The sequence below is a fragment of the Micromys minutus genome (genome assembly GCF_963924665.1).
Source record: "Micromys minutus genome assembly, chromosome: 1".
NCBI lineage: Eukaryota > Metazoa > Chordata > Mammalia > Rodentia > Muridae > Micromys > Micromys minutus.
The window spans coordinates 221,715,185-221,729,835 of record NC_137969.1 but is presented as its reverse complement, the minus strand read 5'-3'; the positions used below and the strand labels follow the sequence as shown (position 1 = coordinate 221,729,835).

At 43.5% G+C, this 14,651-nt stretch overlaps 1 protein-coding gene and 1 pseudogene across 2 annotated transcripts in view; one reads left to right on the top strand and one right to left on the bottom strand.

The window, feature by feature from the left end:
- FNTB (farnesyltransferase, CAAX box, subunit beta) overlaps nucleotides 1-14,150 on the bottom strand; it is an 81,248-nt gene extending 67,098 nt beyond the window's left edge. Inside the window, exon 1 of the mRNA XM_080935607.1 lies at nucleotides 13,940-14,150. Coding sequence (XP_080791733.1) covers nucleotides 13,940-14,083 — 144 coding nt within the window. The 5' untranslated portion in view covers nucleotides 14,084-14,150. The remainder of the gene's footprint in view (nucleotides 1-13,939) is intronic.
- Nucleotides 4,799-5,314, top strand: LOC308437063 (actin-related protein 2/3 complex subunit 5-like protein; annotated as a pseudogene). Its single transcript has one exon. The product of its transcript is annotated as an actin-related protein 2/3 complex subunit 5-like protein (transcript).
- Nucleotides 14,151-14,651: the final 501 nt, after the last annotated feature.

Sequence of the window (14,651 nt, the reverse complement as noted above, 5' to 3'; positions counted from 1 at the left end):
TTGTTCGCTTCTTTCACTCCAGTGAGGAAGGAAGCTGTGTCCATTTCCCTCCAGATTTTGCCCAAGAGCTTCATTCTGTGACTTTGCCTTGAATCGCCATTTCAGTAAGCTTAAGTATGAGTATGAGTGTGAATGCACTGAGTCCTTGAAGCTCTGAAACTGAATCCCCAAACTTAAGTGCCTTAGGCACTTCCGACCCTCAGTGCAATGAGAAATGTACTTTTGGGGGCAGAATTAGGGAAGAAGATATGACAGTCAAAGCCCCTTTAAATTTGTATTAGGATGTATTGGGCGTGGTGTCAGGTATCAGTTATCCTAATGCTCAAGAAGCCAAGAACAGATCAATGCAAATTTAATGCTATCATGGTCTACAAAGGAAGCTCAAGGCAAACCAAGGATGAGACCCTGACTCAAAAATAAACAAACAAATTATTGCAGTCTTCAGTTTAGGGGCTGGAGAGGGTTCAGTGGTTAAGAGAACTTGTCTTTTTAGAAATCCCAGGTTTGAGTCTCAGTACCTCATGGAGGCTCACAACCGACCATAACTACAGTTCCGGAGAACCCAATGCCCTTTGATAATTTTGGGAGGAACCGGGCAGGCATGAGATGCACAGACATACATGTGAACAACACACTCATACACATAAAACATAAAATAAACTTAAAATTTAAAAAAACAATTCAATTTGCCGTGCTGTGGCGACAAATGACTTTTATCCCAGTATTCACGGGGCAGAGGCAGGTGGATCTCTGTAAGTTCGAAGCCAGTCTGATCTACAGAGCAGGTTCCAGGACAGCCAGGGCTACACAGAGAAACTCTTATCTTGAAAAACCAATGATAATAATAATAATCTTAAAATTGCAGAGATGAGTCAGTGGGTAAAATCACTTGCAGAGTTCAGATTGTAACACCTACATACCAAGCTGGACATGATCCCCACACACCCCAGGGCTATGGGATGGTGACAAGAACATTACTAGGGCTTGCTGGCTGCCCTGGTTCATTCCTGGTTCATGGAGTGTTCTCAAAATATGGTAGAATGATGGGACGCTCTGGGTCTCCACCCCAGTGCTCATTGGCACCTGCACACACAAATGCAAATACACACAACATACAGACACTACTCTCCCTCCCTCACTTCCCCTACCCCCCCACACACACACCTTAGGCACTGGTGAACTAGGCTTGAGATGGTAAAAGTATTTGTCTAGCATGCATGAGGCTTTGGGCTCAACTCCCCAGCACTTCACAAAAATTAATAAAAAGAAAGAAATATTGAGGGTCTGAGGGTGATTGACTGTTGTTGCTGTTACTGTTTCATTGTCTTAAATCAAGAAAAACTGTGAAACCTCTGTGGCTCTGAAACCTGAATTCTGAAAACAACAAAAACCTTTCAATATAGGGATTTCACACACAAAAGGAAGAGAGCCCAGGGATGCCAAAACATGTGTACCTCCTCTGACCTCCCATTTTTTCTTTAATTTCCCTGCTTCCTTTTAATCCTGCTACTCTATTTAATCTCCTTTCTACATAAAAATCCCCACAGGCAGTTACCAGCCTAGGATGGAAAGGCTGTTCAACAGCCCCATAGCGACAGATCCTTTTCTTCCAATAAACAGCAAAGGCCCATAGGCTTTGTCTCCAGAGCACAGAGCACACCGTTCATAGCCACGTAAATGAACATGAGCTACTTCTCTCAGGAACAGGATGGAGTTCAGAGTACCTGACCTACTTCACAAACACAGCTACATGACAAGATTACAAGAAAGGCCAGGATCAGCACAGAAGATAATTCCCTAGAGACCAGTTCTTTATTGTTTAAAAATGGCTTTTATTGGATCCAATTTAAATATATAAGCAAAGGCTATTAAAAACAAAAACAAAAAAGCATAGGTTAACAAGATGGTTCACTGGGTAAAGGCACCTGCCACCAAGCCTGACCACCTGAGTTCAGTCCCTGAGACCCACACGGTCATAAGAACTGACCTCTGACCTCCACACACACTGTGATTCATGTGCACAAGTTCTTGCTCACATGTACACACAAATAAGTACATATAACTTATTTTTCTATTAAATCTTTGGACAATAGAGAAAGTTTAAACATGAACTGGATATTAGATGGCACTATTGAATTCATTTTCTTAGCCATGATGTTGTTGCATTTATATAGAAGAAAGTCATTCTTAGGAGACAATATCTTCAAACTGCTTTAAAATTTTCAAGACAAAGCTTGGTGGTGGTGGTACACCATTAATCCTAGCACTTGGGAAGCCGAGGCAGGTGGATCGCTGAATTAGAGGCCAACATGGTCCACAGAATGAGTTCCAGGACAGCCAAGGCTACAAAGAGAAACCCTGTCTTGAACCAAGCCCTGCCCCTTGCAAATTTTCAAGACAAAAATCATACATAGATACACTTTTAAGTATATAAAATTTATATATGGTCATATACACGTAAGCACACATTAAAAAAGAAAACACTCACATCTTCCACACCTATGCTATTTCACAACTCTGATGACAGTGAGTGACCTTAAGTAGCAAACTAACAGAGCTATAAATAGTTCCCATTCACAGCCAGGCACAGTGCATGGCGAAATGCTTCATCACTATCCTGTGGATGTGATGGGTTCTGCAGCAGCCCCTTCTCCTTTGGGAAGAACAGCTACCTTCACTCCTAGTGGCTTTGTCCAGGATGACGTCCCCTCCCTTTCACCTGGATTCCTCAGGTTTAGAGGGAAGTCACACTTAAATGATTAAGATTCTTTTTTTTAAATCAACAGATTTAAGAACCCAGAACACCTGGAAATCTTCAAACACCAACCAAACAGACATTGTCTCTCCTTGGTCTTTAGTTCTATGTGCCAAGTAACCAAAAGCATATACATTATGGTGAAGTTTAACTTTCAGAGAACACAGGAACTTGCCTGAGGAGGCTGGAATCTATTGAGATGTTCCCCTCTGAAGGAAAGGGATTCCTGGATGGTGATGGCTTCATACTGACATGGTCTTCCTGGGTACTGTCTCCCTACATAGACTTTTCCTCCCTTCAACCCTTCGTGACCCTGAATTACCTGAGATGGAGCTTTGAAGACCACAATCCCTCTATCTTCTCAAGATGCTGGCCCTTGAATAAACCTGATCGCTTCCCACTGACTCCAGTCCCCGACACTGGGCTTTCAAGAGTGGGCAGCCCGGATTTGGGTCCAGTAACACTTTTCATTAATTCATAAGTTCATCTCATGCCTTCCCTGACTGTTTGAGTATCGGTTCTCCTGCCAGTCTGAACACATCAACAGTTTTCTCTAACTACTCATTAGAAGAAAATCTTCCACATAGTTCATTTTCCACCCCCATAAGTCATCATTTAAAAATGAATCCTTAGCCAGGCACAGTGCCTCACAGCTTTAACCCCAGCACTTGGGAGACAAAAGCAGGGAGATCTCTGTGAGTTACAGGCTAGCCTGGTCTACAGAGTGAATTCCATGACAGCCATGGCCACATAGTGAGACTGTCTCGAAAAACAACAAAAATGCACTCTACTGGCACCTTTGGGAGGGTGAGGAAGGAGACTCTGAGTTCAAGGCCATGCTGGCTACATAAAAGCAAGGGTCTTTCCGTGGGTAAAAGTTCTCGGCACAGAAGCCTGACAACCTGAATTCAATTCTCAGAACTCACGTAAAAAATCTGGGCGCAGTGGCATGGATCTGTACTTGGGAAGGGGGGCAGCCAGAGGAATCGCCTGATGCTCACTGGCCAGCTAGCCTTGAGTATTCAGTGCAGCGCGAAATGAGAGACTGTGATATCCTGCCTCGACAGCTGGAAAGAGAAATCCTACTCCAACAAGTTATCCTCTGAGCTCCACAGGAGTACAGGTCATGTACAAGCTCTCACACTCACATGCACACCACACTCACACACACATCACACTCAAATCACACACATACCACACACACACACATCACACACACCACACTCACACACACACCACACTCATACACACACCACACTCATACACACACATCACACACACCATACACACACAATCACACACACAACACACTCACATCACACATACCACACTCACATGCACATCACACACACACACACACACACACACACACACACACACCACTCACGTATACATCACACTCACATCACACATACCACACTCACATCACACACCTTAAATACCAGCACCCCAGAGGGAGAGGCAAATGGACCTCTGAATTCCAGGCCAACCAGGTCACAGAGTGACTTTTAGGCCATCTAGGACCACACAGTGAAACCATGCCTAGGAAAAGATAAAAGTCTAGAAGAGGCTAAATTATCTTTTTTTCTTTTAAATCAGGCATCAGTTACCTTTGGAGTTGTGGTCACCAACTAGGAAGAAGCATTATGGGATGCTTTGGTTTGATGATGATGTCTTAAATCTTAACAAAGATTTGGGTACACAGGTCTGAGCACCTGCCAAACTAAGTGCACGTTTAAATGTTATTCTTATTAAATGCAGATTTCGTTCTGTATAAATTACATCTTGCATGAACTATATGTTAATATTAAACTTCAGTTAGTATTTAAGAATTGTCTTGACATCTGCAACTTACTTTGAAATCCACCAAAAAAAAAAAAAAAAAAAAAAAAAAAAAAAGGGAAGGAAAGGAAAAAAAAAAAAAAAGGGCGGCTGACAGCGGTTGGGTTGGGCGCAGAGGAGAGGGAGGAGGTGCCCGGCCGCTTCCCGTGAGCGGGTGCAGAGGGAAGCCTAGGCTGCCAGTGTTTTCTCCTCGCTCCCGCCATGGCCCGGAAAACACTGTTCTCACGCTTCCGCTGAGTGGACATCGATGAATTTGACGAGAACAAATTCGTAGACGGGCACGAAGAGGCGGTGGCGGCGGGCGAGCCTGGCCCTGACCCCTGCGTGGTAGACGGGATCCTGTGGCAAGGGGACATGCTTCGGGAGTTCCAAGCAACCTTAAGGAACTCTCCAATCAACCGACACCAAGAATCAAGCTGTGAAGGAAGGAGCCCAGGGTGTAGTACTCACAGACTTTAAGAGCAGCGAAATTGAGCAACTGTGCAGTCACTGGACAGGAATGGCATTGACTTGCTAATGAAGTATACGTATACAGGGTTTGAGAAGCCCATGGAAAAGAGCAGTGCAGGGTTACTCCAGAGACACGAAAAGGCTTTAGCTGTAGGAGAACAAGGCTCCATTATAAGAGTTCTTACAGCAAAAAAGAGAGACAGACAGACAGACAGAGACAGAGAATCTTGTTACCTTGAGAAGAATTTTGGATGCCCAGGCTGGTGAAGAAGGGACTGACAATGGACCTTCTTCCTAGACAATGACATCTTCCTAGATCTCCCAACTATATACTTCAGGACACATCTGCTGGAATGTACCTTACTTTTGAGGTGGAGGGAGAAAGTGTCTTATTGATTCCTAAACTCTTTACAGGATCAGAGTGTCTGCCTTTGTCTACAGAGAAACACAGAACAACACTTGACTATCAGACTATCAGGCTGACTGGCCAGATTATGTTAGGTGTACCTGTGAGCACTGTCGGTTTGAAATGGGGAGGGACTATTTGGGCAGGTGCAGATCTACCGGCTGTGGTGAAAAGGAGAACTTGGGTTCCGAAGCAGAAATAACCTGAGAGTTTGTACAGACATCCTGTCTTCTCAGAGAAGACAGGCTCTCCTGGGTTCACTGTAAAGTGCCGGCTGCATCAATAAAGCTCTTGCTTTTACTAGTCTTTTCACTGCAGTGTGTTCTCTGTATGTTAGATGGTAAAGAAGGGGACAGCAATGAATGACAGTTTGGTTTGGAGTGCTGATGTGGAAGGGGAACCGGTGTCCTGTCCTGCCATCCCTGGAGGAGAGCAAACATAGCAATGCCACAGCTATGCCATACTTCAACTACAGTGGTATGTTGCTGGATGCTACAGAGAGACATTTGGCTGAGTCTTTTGATTTGTATGTAATTTTGGAGCTAATTTAATAAAGTACCAAACCTTAAAAAAAAAAAAAAAAAAAAGATGGTAGTACATGTCTGTAACCCCAGTACTTGGAAAGCTTAAATGGGAGGCTCACCAGTTCAAGGCAGCAGAGGCACACAGTGGGGTCCTGTCTCAAACACACAAATGGAAAACAGAAGACATATAAGCTGGGGTTTGGGTCAGTGTTGAGTGTAGGCTTTGAGTTCAACCCCAATGCCACAAGAGAGAAGGGAAAGGAGAAATAGCCCAGAAACAGCACAAACTGGGGACTCTCTGGCCAGCCACTGGGCTTTTACATGGGTGCTGGGCATCTGATCATAGGTCCTTACCCTTGTGTGGCCATCTCCGAAGCCATGAAAGATTTTTAAAAGTGATAAAGAACTTTCTTCATTCATAAATGTTACTTTTTAAAAACCACCAACCATTCTATTCCTCTTCTCAACTGAAAGGATAACAAAAAAGTCTCTACTGTTCAAGAAGCAAAACACTTTCCTGGACAAATAACTTAATATTTGAGGAATATAGGCAAGTAGAATTTGTCAACCTAAAATAAGACTGGGAGACCAGAACCCAGCCCTCACAATAAGACCACAGGAGACCAAGTGCAGAACTGGCCATAAGCCTCTTTGGCATAAGGATTATTTTGAGCTGATTATTTTGAGTAACAGCAGACACAGCTTTGAAAACAGAGCGGAAGTTGCTCCTTTATAAGACAAAGCTTATATCTCTAAAGAAAATCTTCATCTTTCTCTACCTCCTCTGACATTCTCCTTTCCTCTGCATTCCACTCTCCGCCCTCTCCCAACATGAAAGATAACTCCAGATCCTTTCTTTTCTGCAAAGCACAGTATGAATCCACACAACAAACCTGACTAGCGATTTCTGCCTTCTTCCTGGTCACCTTCCCATCACCGGCTTCCCAACACTGCAGCTAAAGACCTTATTTAAGTCAGAACCCTAAGTCACCTCTTAGAGAGTTACTAACCTCTCTGGGTATCAGCATGAAATGCATGTTAATAACCTTCAGTGTGGTTGCTCTTGCTAATTTCTTCTGACCCAGATAATTCAAACTAAACTTAGAAAAAGGAGAAACTTTCCTTTCCTTTTTTTAAAGGTTTATTTAATGTATATGAGTACACTGTAGCTGTCTTCAGACACACAGAAGAGGACATCAGATCCCATTACAGATGGTTGTGAGCCACCATGTTTTTTGGAAATTGAACTCAGGACCTCTGGAAGAGCAGCCAGTGCTCTTAACCGCTGAGCCATCTCTCTAGCCCAACACTTTCCTTTTTTAATATTCATTTTATTATCAGTGTGGTGGGGGAGAAAGAGAGCGAGAGAGCACCATAGCACACATGAGGACAGCAGAGGACAACTTCATACAGTTGGTCCTCTACTTCCATCTTCCCGTGTAAGTTCTGAGGATCACATCATTAGGCTTACAAAGCAGACACTTCTACCCACTGAGCCACCCAACCCATTCTCTCTCCAACCTTTTTACTGTCTGAGACAGGGTCTCACTAAATTGCCCAAGTTGTCCTTGAACTTACTATGTAATGCAGGCTGGGCTTGAACTTGCCATCCTCCTGCCTCAGCCCCCACTCCAACCCCCATGCAGATGGGATTAAAGACCTGTTCTACTAAGCCTGAGTCAGTCCTTAAACCTGGGATAAGCTATTCAATGATAATTATCTTTTTGTTTTGTTTGAGACAGGATTTCTCTGTGTAACTTTGGCTGTTCTGGAACTCTCTCTGTAGACCAAGCTGGCTTCAAATCCACCTGCCTCTGTCAGAATGCTGAGATTAAGACTGGCTTCAGTGATAATTATCTTACTCATATGATCTAGAAAAACATATTTTATTTCTAAAAAATTGGTGATAATAAGAAACAGGAAGAATTTTAAGAAAATTTCCTTATGGATAAAGGAGAATTGGCATTTCTAAATTAATGTTACATAAAGTATAAGATATAAGTTATGTGTGTGTGTGTGTGTGTGTGTGTGTGTGTGTGTGTGTGTGTGGTGCTAGGGGTTGAACTTATGCTAGGAAGTGCTCCACCACCAAGCTATATCCCAAGGCCCATGGTTACCTAAATTTAAATGCATTTTTTTTTCAACAGCAGATTCCTCTGCTACATACCTGAAAGTCTAAAAGTGCTGTATTTCCTCCTAACCAGAAAAGTCTATAGACTTTCTGTTTGGTAGACCTGGGAGCCTTACACTGCAGGCATACCTGCACTGAGCTACACTTCCAGCCCAGTTTTCTCTTTACTTATTTGTTTGTTTATAAACAGGGTCTCCCAATGTAGCATAAACTGGCCTTGGACGATGGTCTCCCTGACTCATCCTCCAAGCGCTGAGATTGTGGAGTTTGCACCACCACAGCCAATTTCACCCTCCCTTTTGGATTTACACAGATCTGACATTTAAATAATTCACATTCCCCTTAGATGTCTGACAGTAACATCACTGGCATGTCTAGTGGAAGATTCAGCCAGTGATGGTGGCGCACACCTTTAGTGCCAACACTCAGGAGGCAGGTGGATCTGAGTTCAAGGCCACCCTGATAGACAGAGTGAGTTCCAGGACAGAGAGACCCTGCCCAAGGGGGAAAACAGTGGAAGATGTTTTGTTCTCTGTTTCTCTGTTTCAGGTAAACTGAAAACAAACAAGCAGCAATAGTGTGTATTAGAAACAAGTATTAGCAAGCCCACCACTGAGACTGAGCCTGTAATAAGGTGATTCTGATGGCAAGATACTGATGATGGTAGACACTGACAGCACACCCTCACCTTCTCGTCTACTCACAAGGCCCTTGGGCATCACATCCACTGAAAAAATCCTGAGTAAGGGCTAGACATCCACAACTGTCAAGAAACTGACTTGACATCCTTGCTACAAGCATGACAGGCACTCTGTAATCTGCTGTCACCTCTCACCAAGAACAGTGCAATAGCCTCCCAACCCTTGCCTCCTATCTTCCACCCTAATTTCCGTGTGTGTGTGTGTGTGTGTGTGTGTGTGTGTGTGTGTGTGTGTGTGTGAGAACACCTGAGTGAGGGTGACTTGGATCCTTGGAGAGCAGAGGCTTCAGATACACCTTGAGTGGGAATTCCAGGTTGTAACCACTCTGTGTGTGTGAAGAACCAAAGTCTAGTCCTCCGGAAAGGCAGCGTGTGCTCTCAATAGCTAAGCCATTTCTCCAGTCCAACCTCCCCCATACCCAATACACAAGCAAATATAATTCTTGACAGTAAGCAGAGGATTCTATTAAGTTATGATTCAGAGCGTGTTACTGCCGAGTCCTGGCAGCTAAAAGGTCTGAAGGTGGGAAGGGAAGGAGTGGAGAGAGAGTAGGGGTCTCTGTTGAGAAGGTACCAGAGATCTGACTTTACGTCTGGGAAAACTTCAGGTCACAGCACAGAAGGAGAGAGGAAATTCGATGATTTCATCCTCACTCTCTTGTCTCCTAGCAATATTTCGTGGCTCAAGCCCAGCAAAAGAGCCAAGGAGACCTGTTAGTACAGATCTACCTCCTAAGGCAAATCTAAAAATCTGTGGTGAGCTTGGCTGGTAAATGCAAGCTCTCCAGCCAGTGGCTTCCTATCTCAATTGGCCCTTTCAAACTCAGCAGCCATTGGCCACGGGATTCCACCTCATCTCTTGTCTCCTAGTCTGTCCTCACTGGGTATACGTCCACCTCAGGTTCTTTGCATATGCTTTCCCAGCCCGGAACGCTCATCTACGGTCCACTCATGACCTGTCCCCTCACATACTTCAAACACGATCAGATCAACCACGATATCCTTGGCAACTCTCTGCTTATTGTTTTTAAATTTCTAGAAAATGCCTTTTTATCCTCCTTTCTCCTAGATACTAGTGGTAGATCTGGCCTTGCACATGTTTAAGCATATGCTCTACCATGGTGACTCCTGTTCCTTACGCTTTTCTTTGCTTAATTGGCTGACTCCCTGGCCTTGAGCAATTGCCTTAAAAACATCAAACCATGTCCTCTGTTCACTGACTCTTCCCAAGTGTCGGAGCAGTGTCTAGCACCTCAGAGATTTTCTTTTTCCTTTTTTTTAATTTTTATTTTATTATTTTGTGTGTATGGGTGCTATGCCTGTGCACCACATACATAAGGGCTCATGGAAGCTAGAATGGGACATCAGATGCCCTGAGACTGGAGTTACAGACAGCTGTGAGCCACCTTGTAGGATCCTAGGGATTGAACCCAGGTCCTCTGGAAGAACAGCCAGTGCTCTGAACCACTGAGCCATCCTTCTAGTCCACAAGAATTTCCTGAAAGAAAATGAACAGAACAGAAGCCCTCATGAGAAAGAGCTCTTTCCATTCCTTACCGGTTTTAGTCATATTATTAAATTCTTAAATTACTGTTTAATAAATGAAGGTTTCCAAATAATGAGATAAAAAGCAAATAGCAAGCATTAATCCTTATTGTCATGACATAAAATTGAGCTGTCAGTAAATCCTTGAGGAAGCTTTGGTTAAAGCCAAAAGATCCAAACAGTATGCTCTGAAAACAATTCCTCCCAGCAATGTTATTTCTGATGGCTGCACGGTGTTAACCACCAACCACAGTTCTCTGAGCCTCTGCCTTCTGTCAGAATGTGTTAAGGACTAACTGACACGATATCTGGAGAACATTCGGAGAGCATTTAGCACTCAGCTGGAACCAAATGAATGGTCATAGTGGTGATTATTAAAATGCAGAGGAAACCATAAGAATGAAATATCACATTATCTCCTATCTCAGTCAGGGTTTCTGTTCCTGCAGCGACAAAACATCATGGCCAAAAAGCAAGATGGAGAGGAAAGGGTTTTATTTGGCAACTTACACTTCCAGATCAGAGTTCATCATTGGAGGATGTAAGGGATGGAACCTGGAATCAGGAGCTGATGGAGAGGCTATTGGAGGGTGCTGCTTACTGGCTTGCTTCCCTGATTTGCTCAGTCTGCTTTCAGATAGATCCCAGAACCACCAGCCTAGAGATGGCACCACCCACAATGGGCTGGGCCCTTCCCCCTTGATCACTAGTTGAGAAAATGCCTTACAGCTGGACCTCATAGAGGCATTTCCTCAACTGAGGCTCCTTCCTCTCTGATGACTCTAGCTTGTGTCAAGCTGACACACAAAACCAGCCAGTACATCTTCCTACTAACTGCAATTCTTTATCCTAGACTTTTAAAATGTGAGCTGGAGAAACTGCTTAGCTGTTAAGAGCACTGACTGCTCTTCCAAGGGTCTTGAGGTCAATTCCCAGCAACCACATGGTGGCCCACAACCATCTGTAATAAGATCTGATGCTGTCTTCTGGTGTGTCTGAAGACAGCTACAGTGTACCCATATACATAAAATAAATAAATAATTCTTTTTTAAAAAATGTGTACAGAAATACTGACATAAAACATAAGACTCTATCATACCACTGGGCTTATATCTGACAGATACTCTATACTAGCCTATCATGACTTAGATCATCCCCAACCCTGCCTTGGCCTGCCCCCTTTCAGAGCATCCTGTATCCATTTTTGTATTCCTTATTATGCCTACTCAGAAGTTAAGTTGTTTTCCTTATAGAAACCAAGCAAGGAAGGAACTTCAGCAGTCTACTAAAAAAGAAAACAGCAGTATACAAAAAAAAAAGACACCAAACCAGAAAAACTCCTGATAACATGTTACCTCTCTAAACAGATGTTTTTGTAAAATGATAGACTAACTCTGATTCTATTTTCTCCATTAGCATCCTGTATATATATACCCTTATCTGCTAAGTCATTCTTTCTCTTTTTTTTTTTTTCTTGTGCAAAAGGTTTATTGATTTGCTTTTAATTTTGATATATTTATTCATTTGGGGGTAAGGAACTGACATTATGCCATTAATCCCACTTAAAAACATTTTTGGTGTGAAAATGAATAAAGATTTTTGTTACCATAACTTTACAGCACTGAATCTTACCAAAGGGTAGATTGAAACCCTTCAGGGTGTTAGGTTTAAGTGTGGCATAGTCACTGACTCACTGTCTGCTACATACTGAAGTTAAGTCTTCCATGAGTCAGCTTTCCACAGCTCAGTCCATATTTTAAGTCACTGTTTCTCAACCTGTGGGTCATGACCATCCTTTCATAGGGGTCACCTTAAGACTATTGGACAACACAAGATATTAACATTATGATTTGTAACAGTAGTAAAATCACAGTTACGAAGTAGCAATGAAAATAACTTTATGGTTTGAGTGACTACAACATGAGGAACTGTATTAAAGGGCAACAACATTAGGAAGGTTGAGAAACCACTGTTCTAAGTCAGTTAAGGATATAAACTGGCGTATTTGTGTGTGTGTGTGTTTAACCCTGTAACTTCAAAAGAAAAAGGCTTGCCATAGACTTATCAAACTACAGAAACACCACTCTAGCCAGGTAGTAGAGGCACATGCCTTTAATCCCAGAACTTGAGAGGCAGAGAGAGTCAAATCTCTAAGAGTCTGAGGCTAGTCTGGTCTACAGAGTGAGTTCCAGGAAGCCAAGGCTACATAGAGAAACCCTATCTCACAAAAACAAAAATAAACGAACAAATTGCTCTAAGCCCTGTGAAGATTCTGAAGGTTTTATCAGCGATGAAAGATTTCTTTGCAATGTTTTGTAAAAGACTTACGTGGGAAACAGTTAACTAAGTCAGAGATGAAGTCAAAAAGTTAAGTTTCCTTTATTTCCCCCTAAAGCCCACAAGGCATTAACTCAAAGATTAAAATAGTCCCTCTGCTACTATGTGAATAACCATGTGTCCAATCCCTCCTTCTGTTATGAATCTCCTTTAGGACAAGCCAGGTGGCTGGCTCACAGGGTAGAGATCCTCACTATGCAAGCCTGCCAACTTCAGTTGGATCTTCAGAACCCACATATTGTGTGCCCTGGTGTCAATTCCCACAAACACGAAATACCTTCACACATAAAAATTAAAAATTTAAATAATCATTATTTGCTGTTAGTTTTCCCTAAATAGAGGCTCCCAGCTTTAGAGAGGAAAGATGCAGCAGGTCCTCCACAGTTAGGCCTGGATACTGATCTTAGTAAGATCTTATTTTAGTAAGTAGCTGGATGCCTATTCCTTAGCGACAAGACTCATCCTGACCACTTCTAGTAACAGATGGGTAAACAGCTCTAAAACAGCCAATTTGGAAACAATTCCAAATGGAGAGTGAGAAAAATAAAAACTGTACTCACTAGTCACACCTTAAACACTTTACAAAATGGCATGTCTGGTATACCCTAGGCCTTAGTGCACTTCAAACTCCATACTTTTTTTTGTTCTTTCTGAACTATACAGTTTTCCAATCTGTCTTCCCCAACCAGGATCTTGCCTAGAAGCTGTTATCTTTTTCTGTATTTCCAGCGTTCAAGAGCAGGTGCTCAAATGGTTACCCACCACGAGGTAGGCCTCAACCTGACCTAGCAGTTCAGAAATTAAATTGATTTGGGGATGGTCTGACCACAGTCCAGCCGTTCGGTCCCTAAATGTCCGGAAACTGCGAGCATGTGAAAGAAAGTGAGCGGTCGGTCCTAGAACCTCAAGACATCTAGACAGAACGGAGCGGGCTACCTGGTCCGCCCAGGCTGCTGTTGACTCCAGACACAAAACACGATTCTTTGCAACTTCCGAAGCAGAGAGGACAGGGGTACTGTCCTGTTCTCCAAACCCAACTCTTGACAACAACCCTTTCCTACCCAAGTAAGCCCTCAAACGCTCCACTAGGATGCCCCAGTCTGGGCGCCTAGAGCTCGGGGGACGGGGGCGCAGTGCACTACGGGAATTGTAGTTCCATGGAGAGTTTTGCACCCAGACGGGCCTACATATGGGACTCCTACTCCCAGAAGGCCCCGCGCGAGCGCCTCGCCCAGCCCTGCCACCTCACCTGTTCTATGGACGTGACTGTTTCCACTGAGTCGTCTTGCAACCGCTCCAGCGCGTGCTCAGGTCTCAGACTATACAGCGGTTCTGACCAAACAGGGGAGGAAGATGGAGGACAATAATAGGTGAAGGAACTCGAAGAAGCCATGATCAGGAGAGCTGCGAGCGCTGTATAGCACTCAGCTTCGTCCAGCAACAACGCGCATTGAAACTCGAGCGGGCTAAGGCGCTACGGAAAGTGGGTAGAGTCAAAAGGATTTTGAACGCGAATCTCTCCTCCCACCTACATATCTTCAAGAAGTGAGTTTCTGGAATACTGCCGCCCCCCGTCGGACAGATGAGCTGCTGCAGGAGCTCAGCTTCCTGAAGCGTGAGATATCTAGGATGCCTCAGTTCCTTATGCAAATAATAAAAAAGAAAATGTCAACGCTTCGCTCTCGCGTAATTGTAATACAGAAGTTTGCGATTTCAGCTGTTCAAGATCCTAAAGAAGGTAAAGTAAAAAGCATTTCTGACATCCGTCTTGAGTGCTTCAATCATGCTATTAACTAATAGAATTACCATGCACCTTTGGGTCCTTGGCAGCCTCTTAGGAGAAACCTGAGCATGTCTGTAAATTAGCAGAATTGCATGTCTCAGTACTCAGAGATAGAGGAGTGGAGCACTGTAATTTTCTCCCTTGGAGGTTACAGTGCAATGACAGAAAATACCACAGA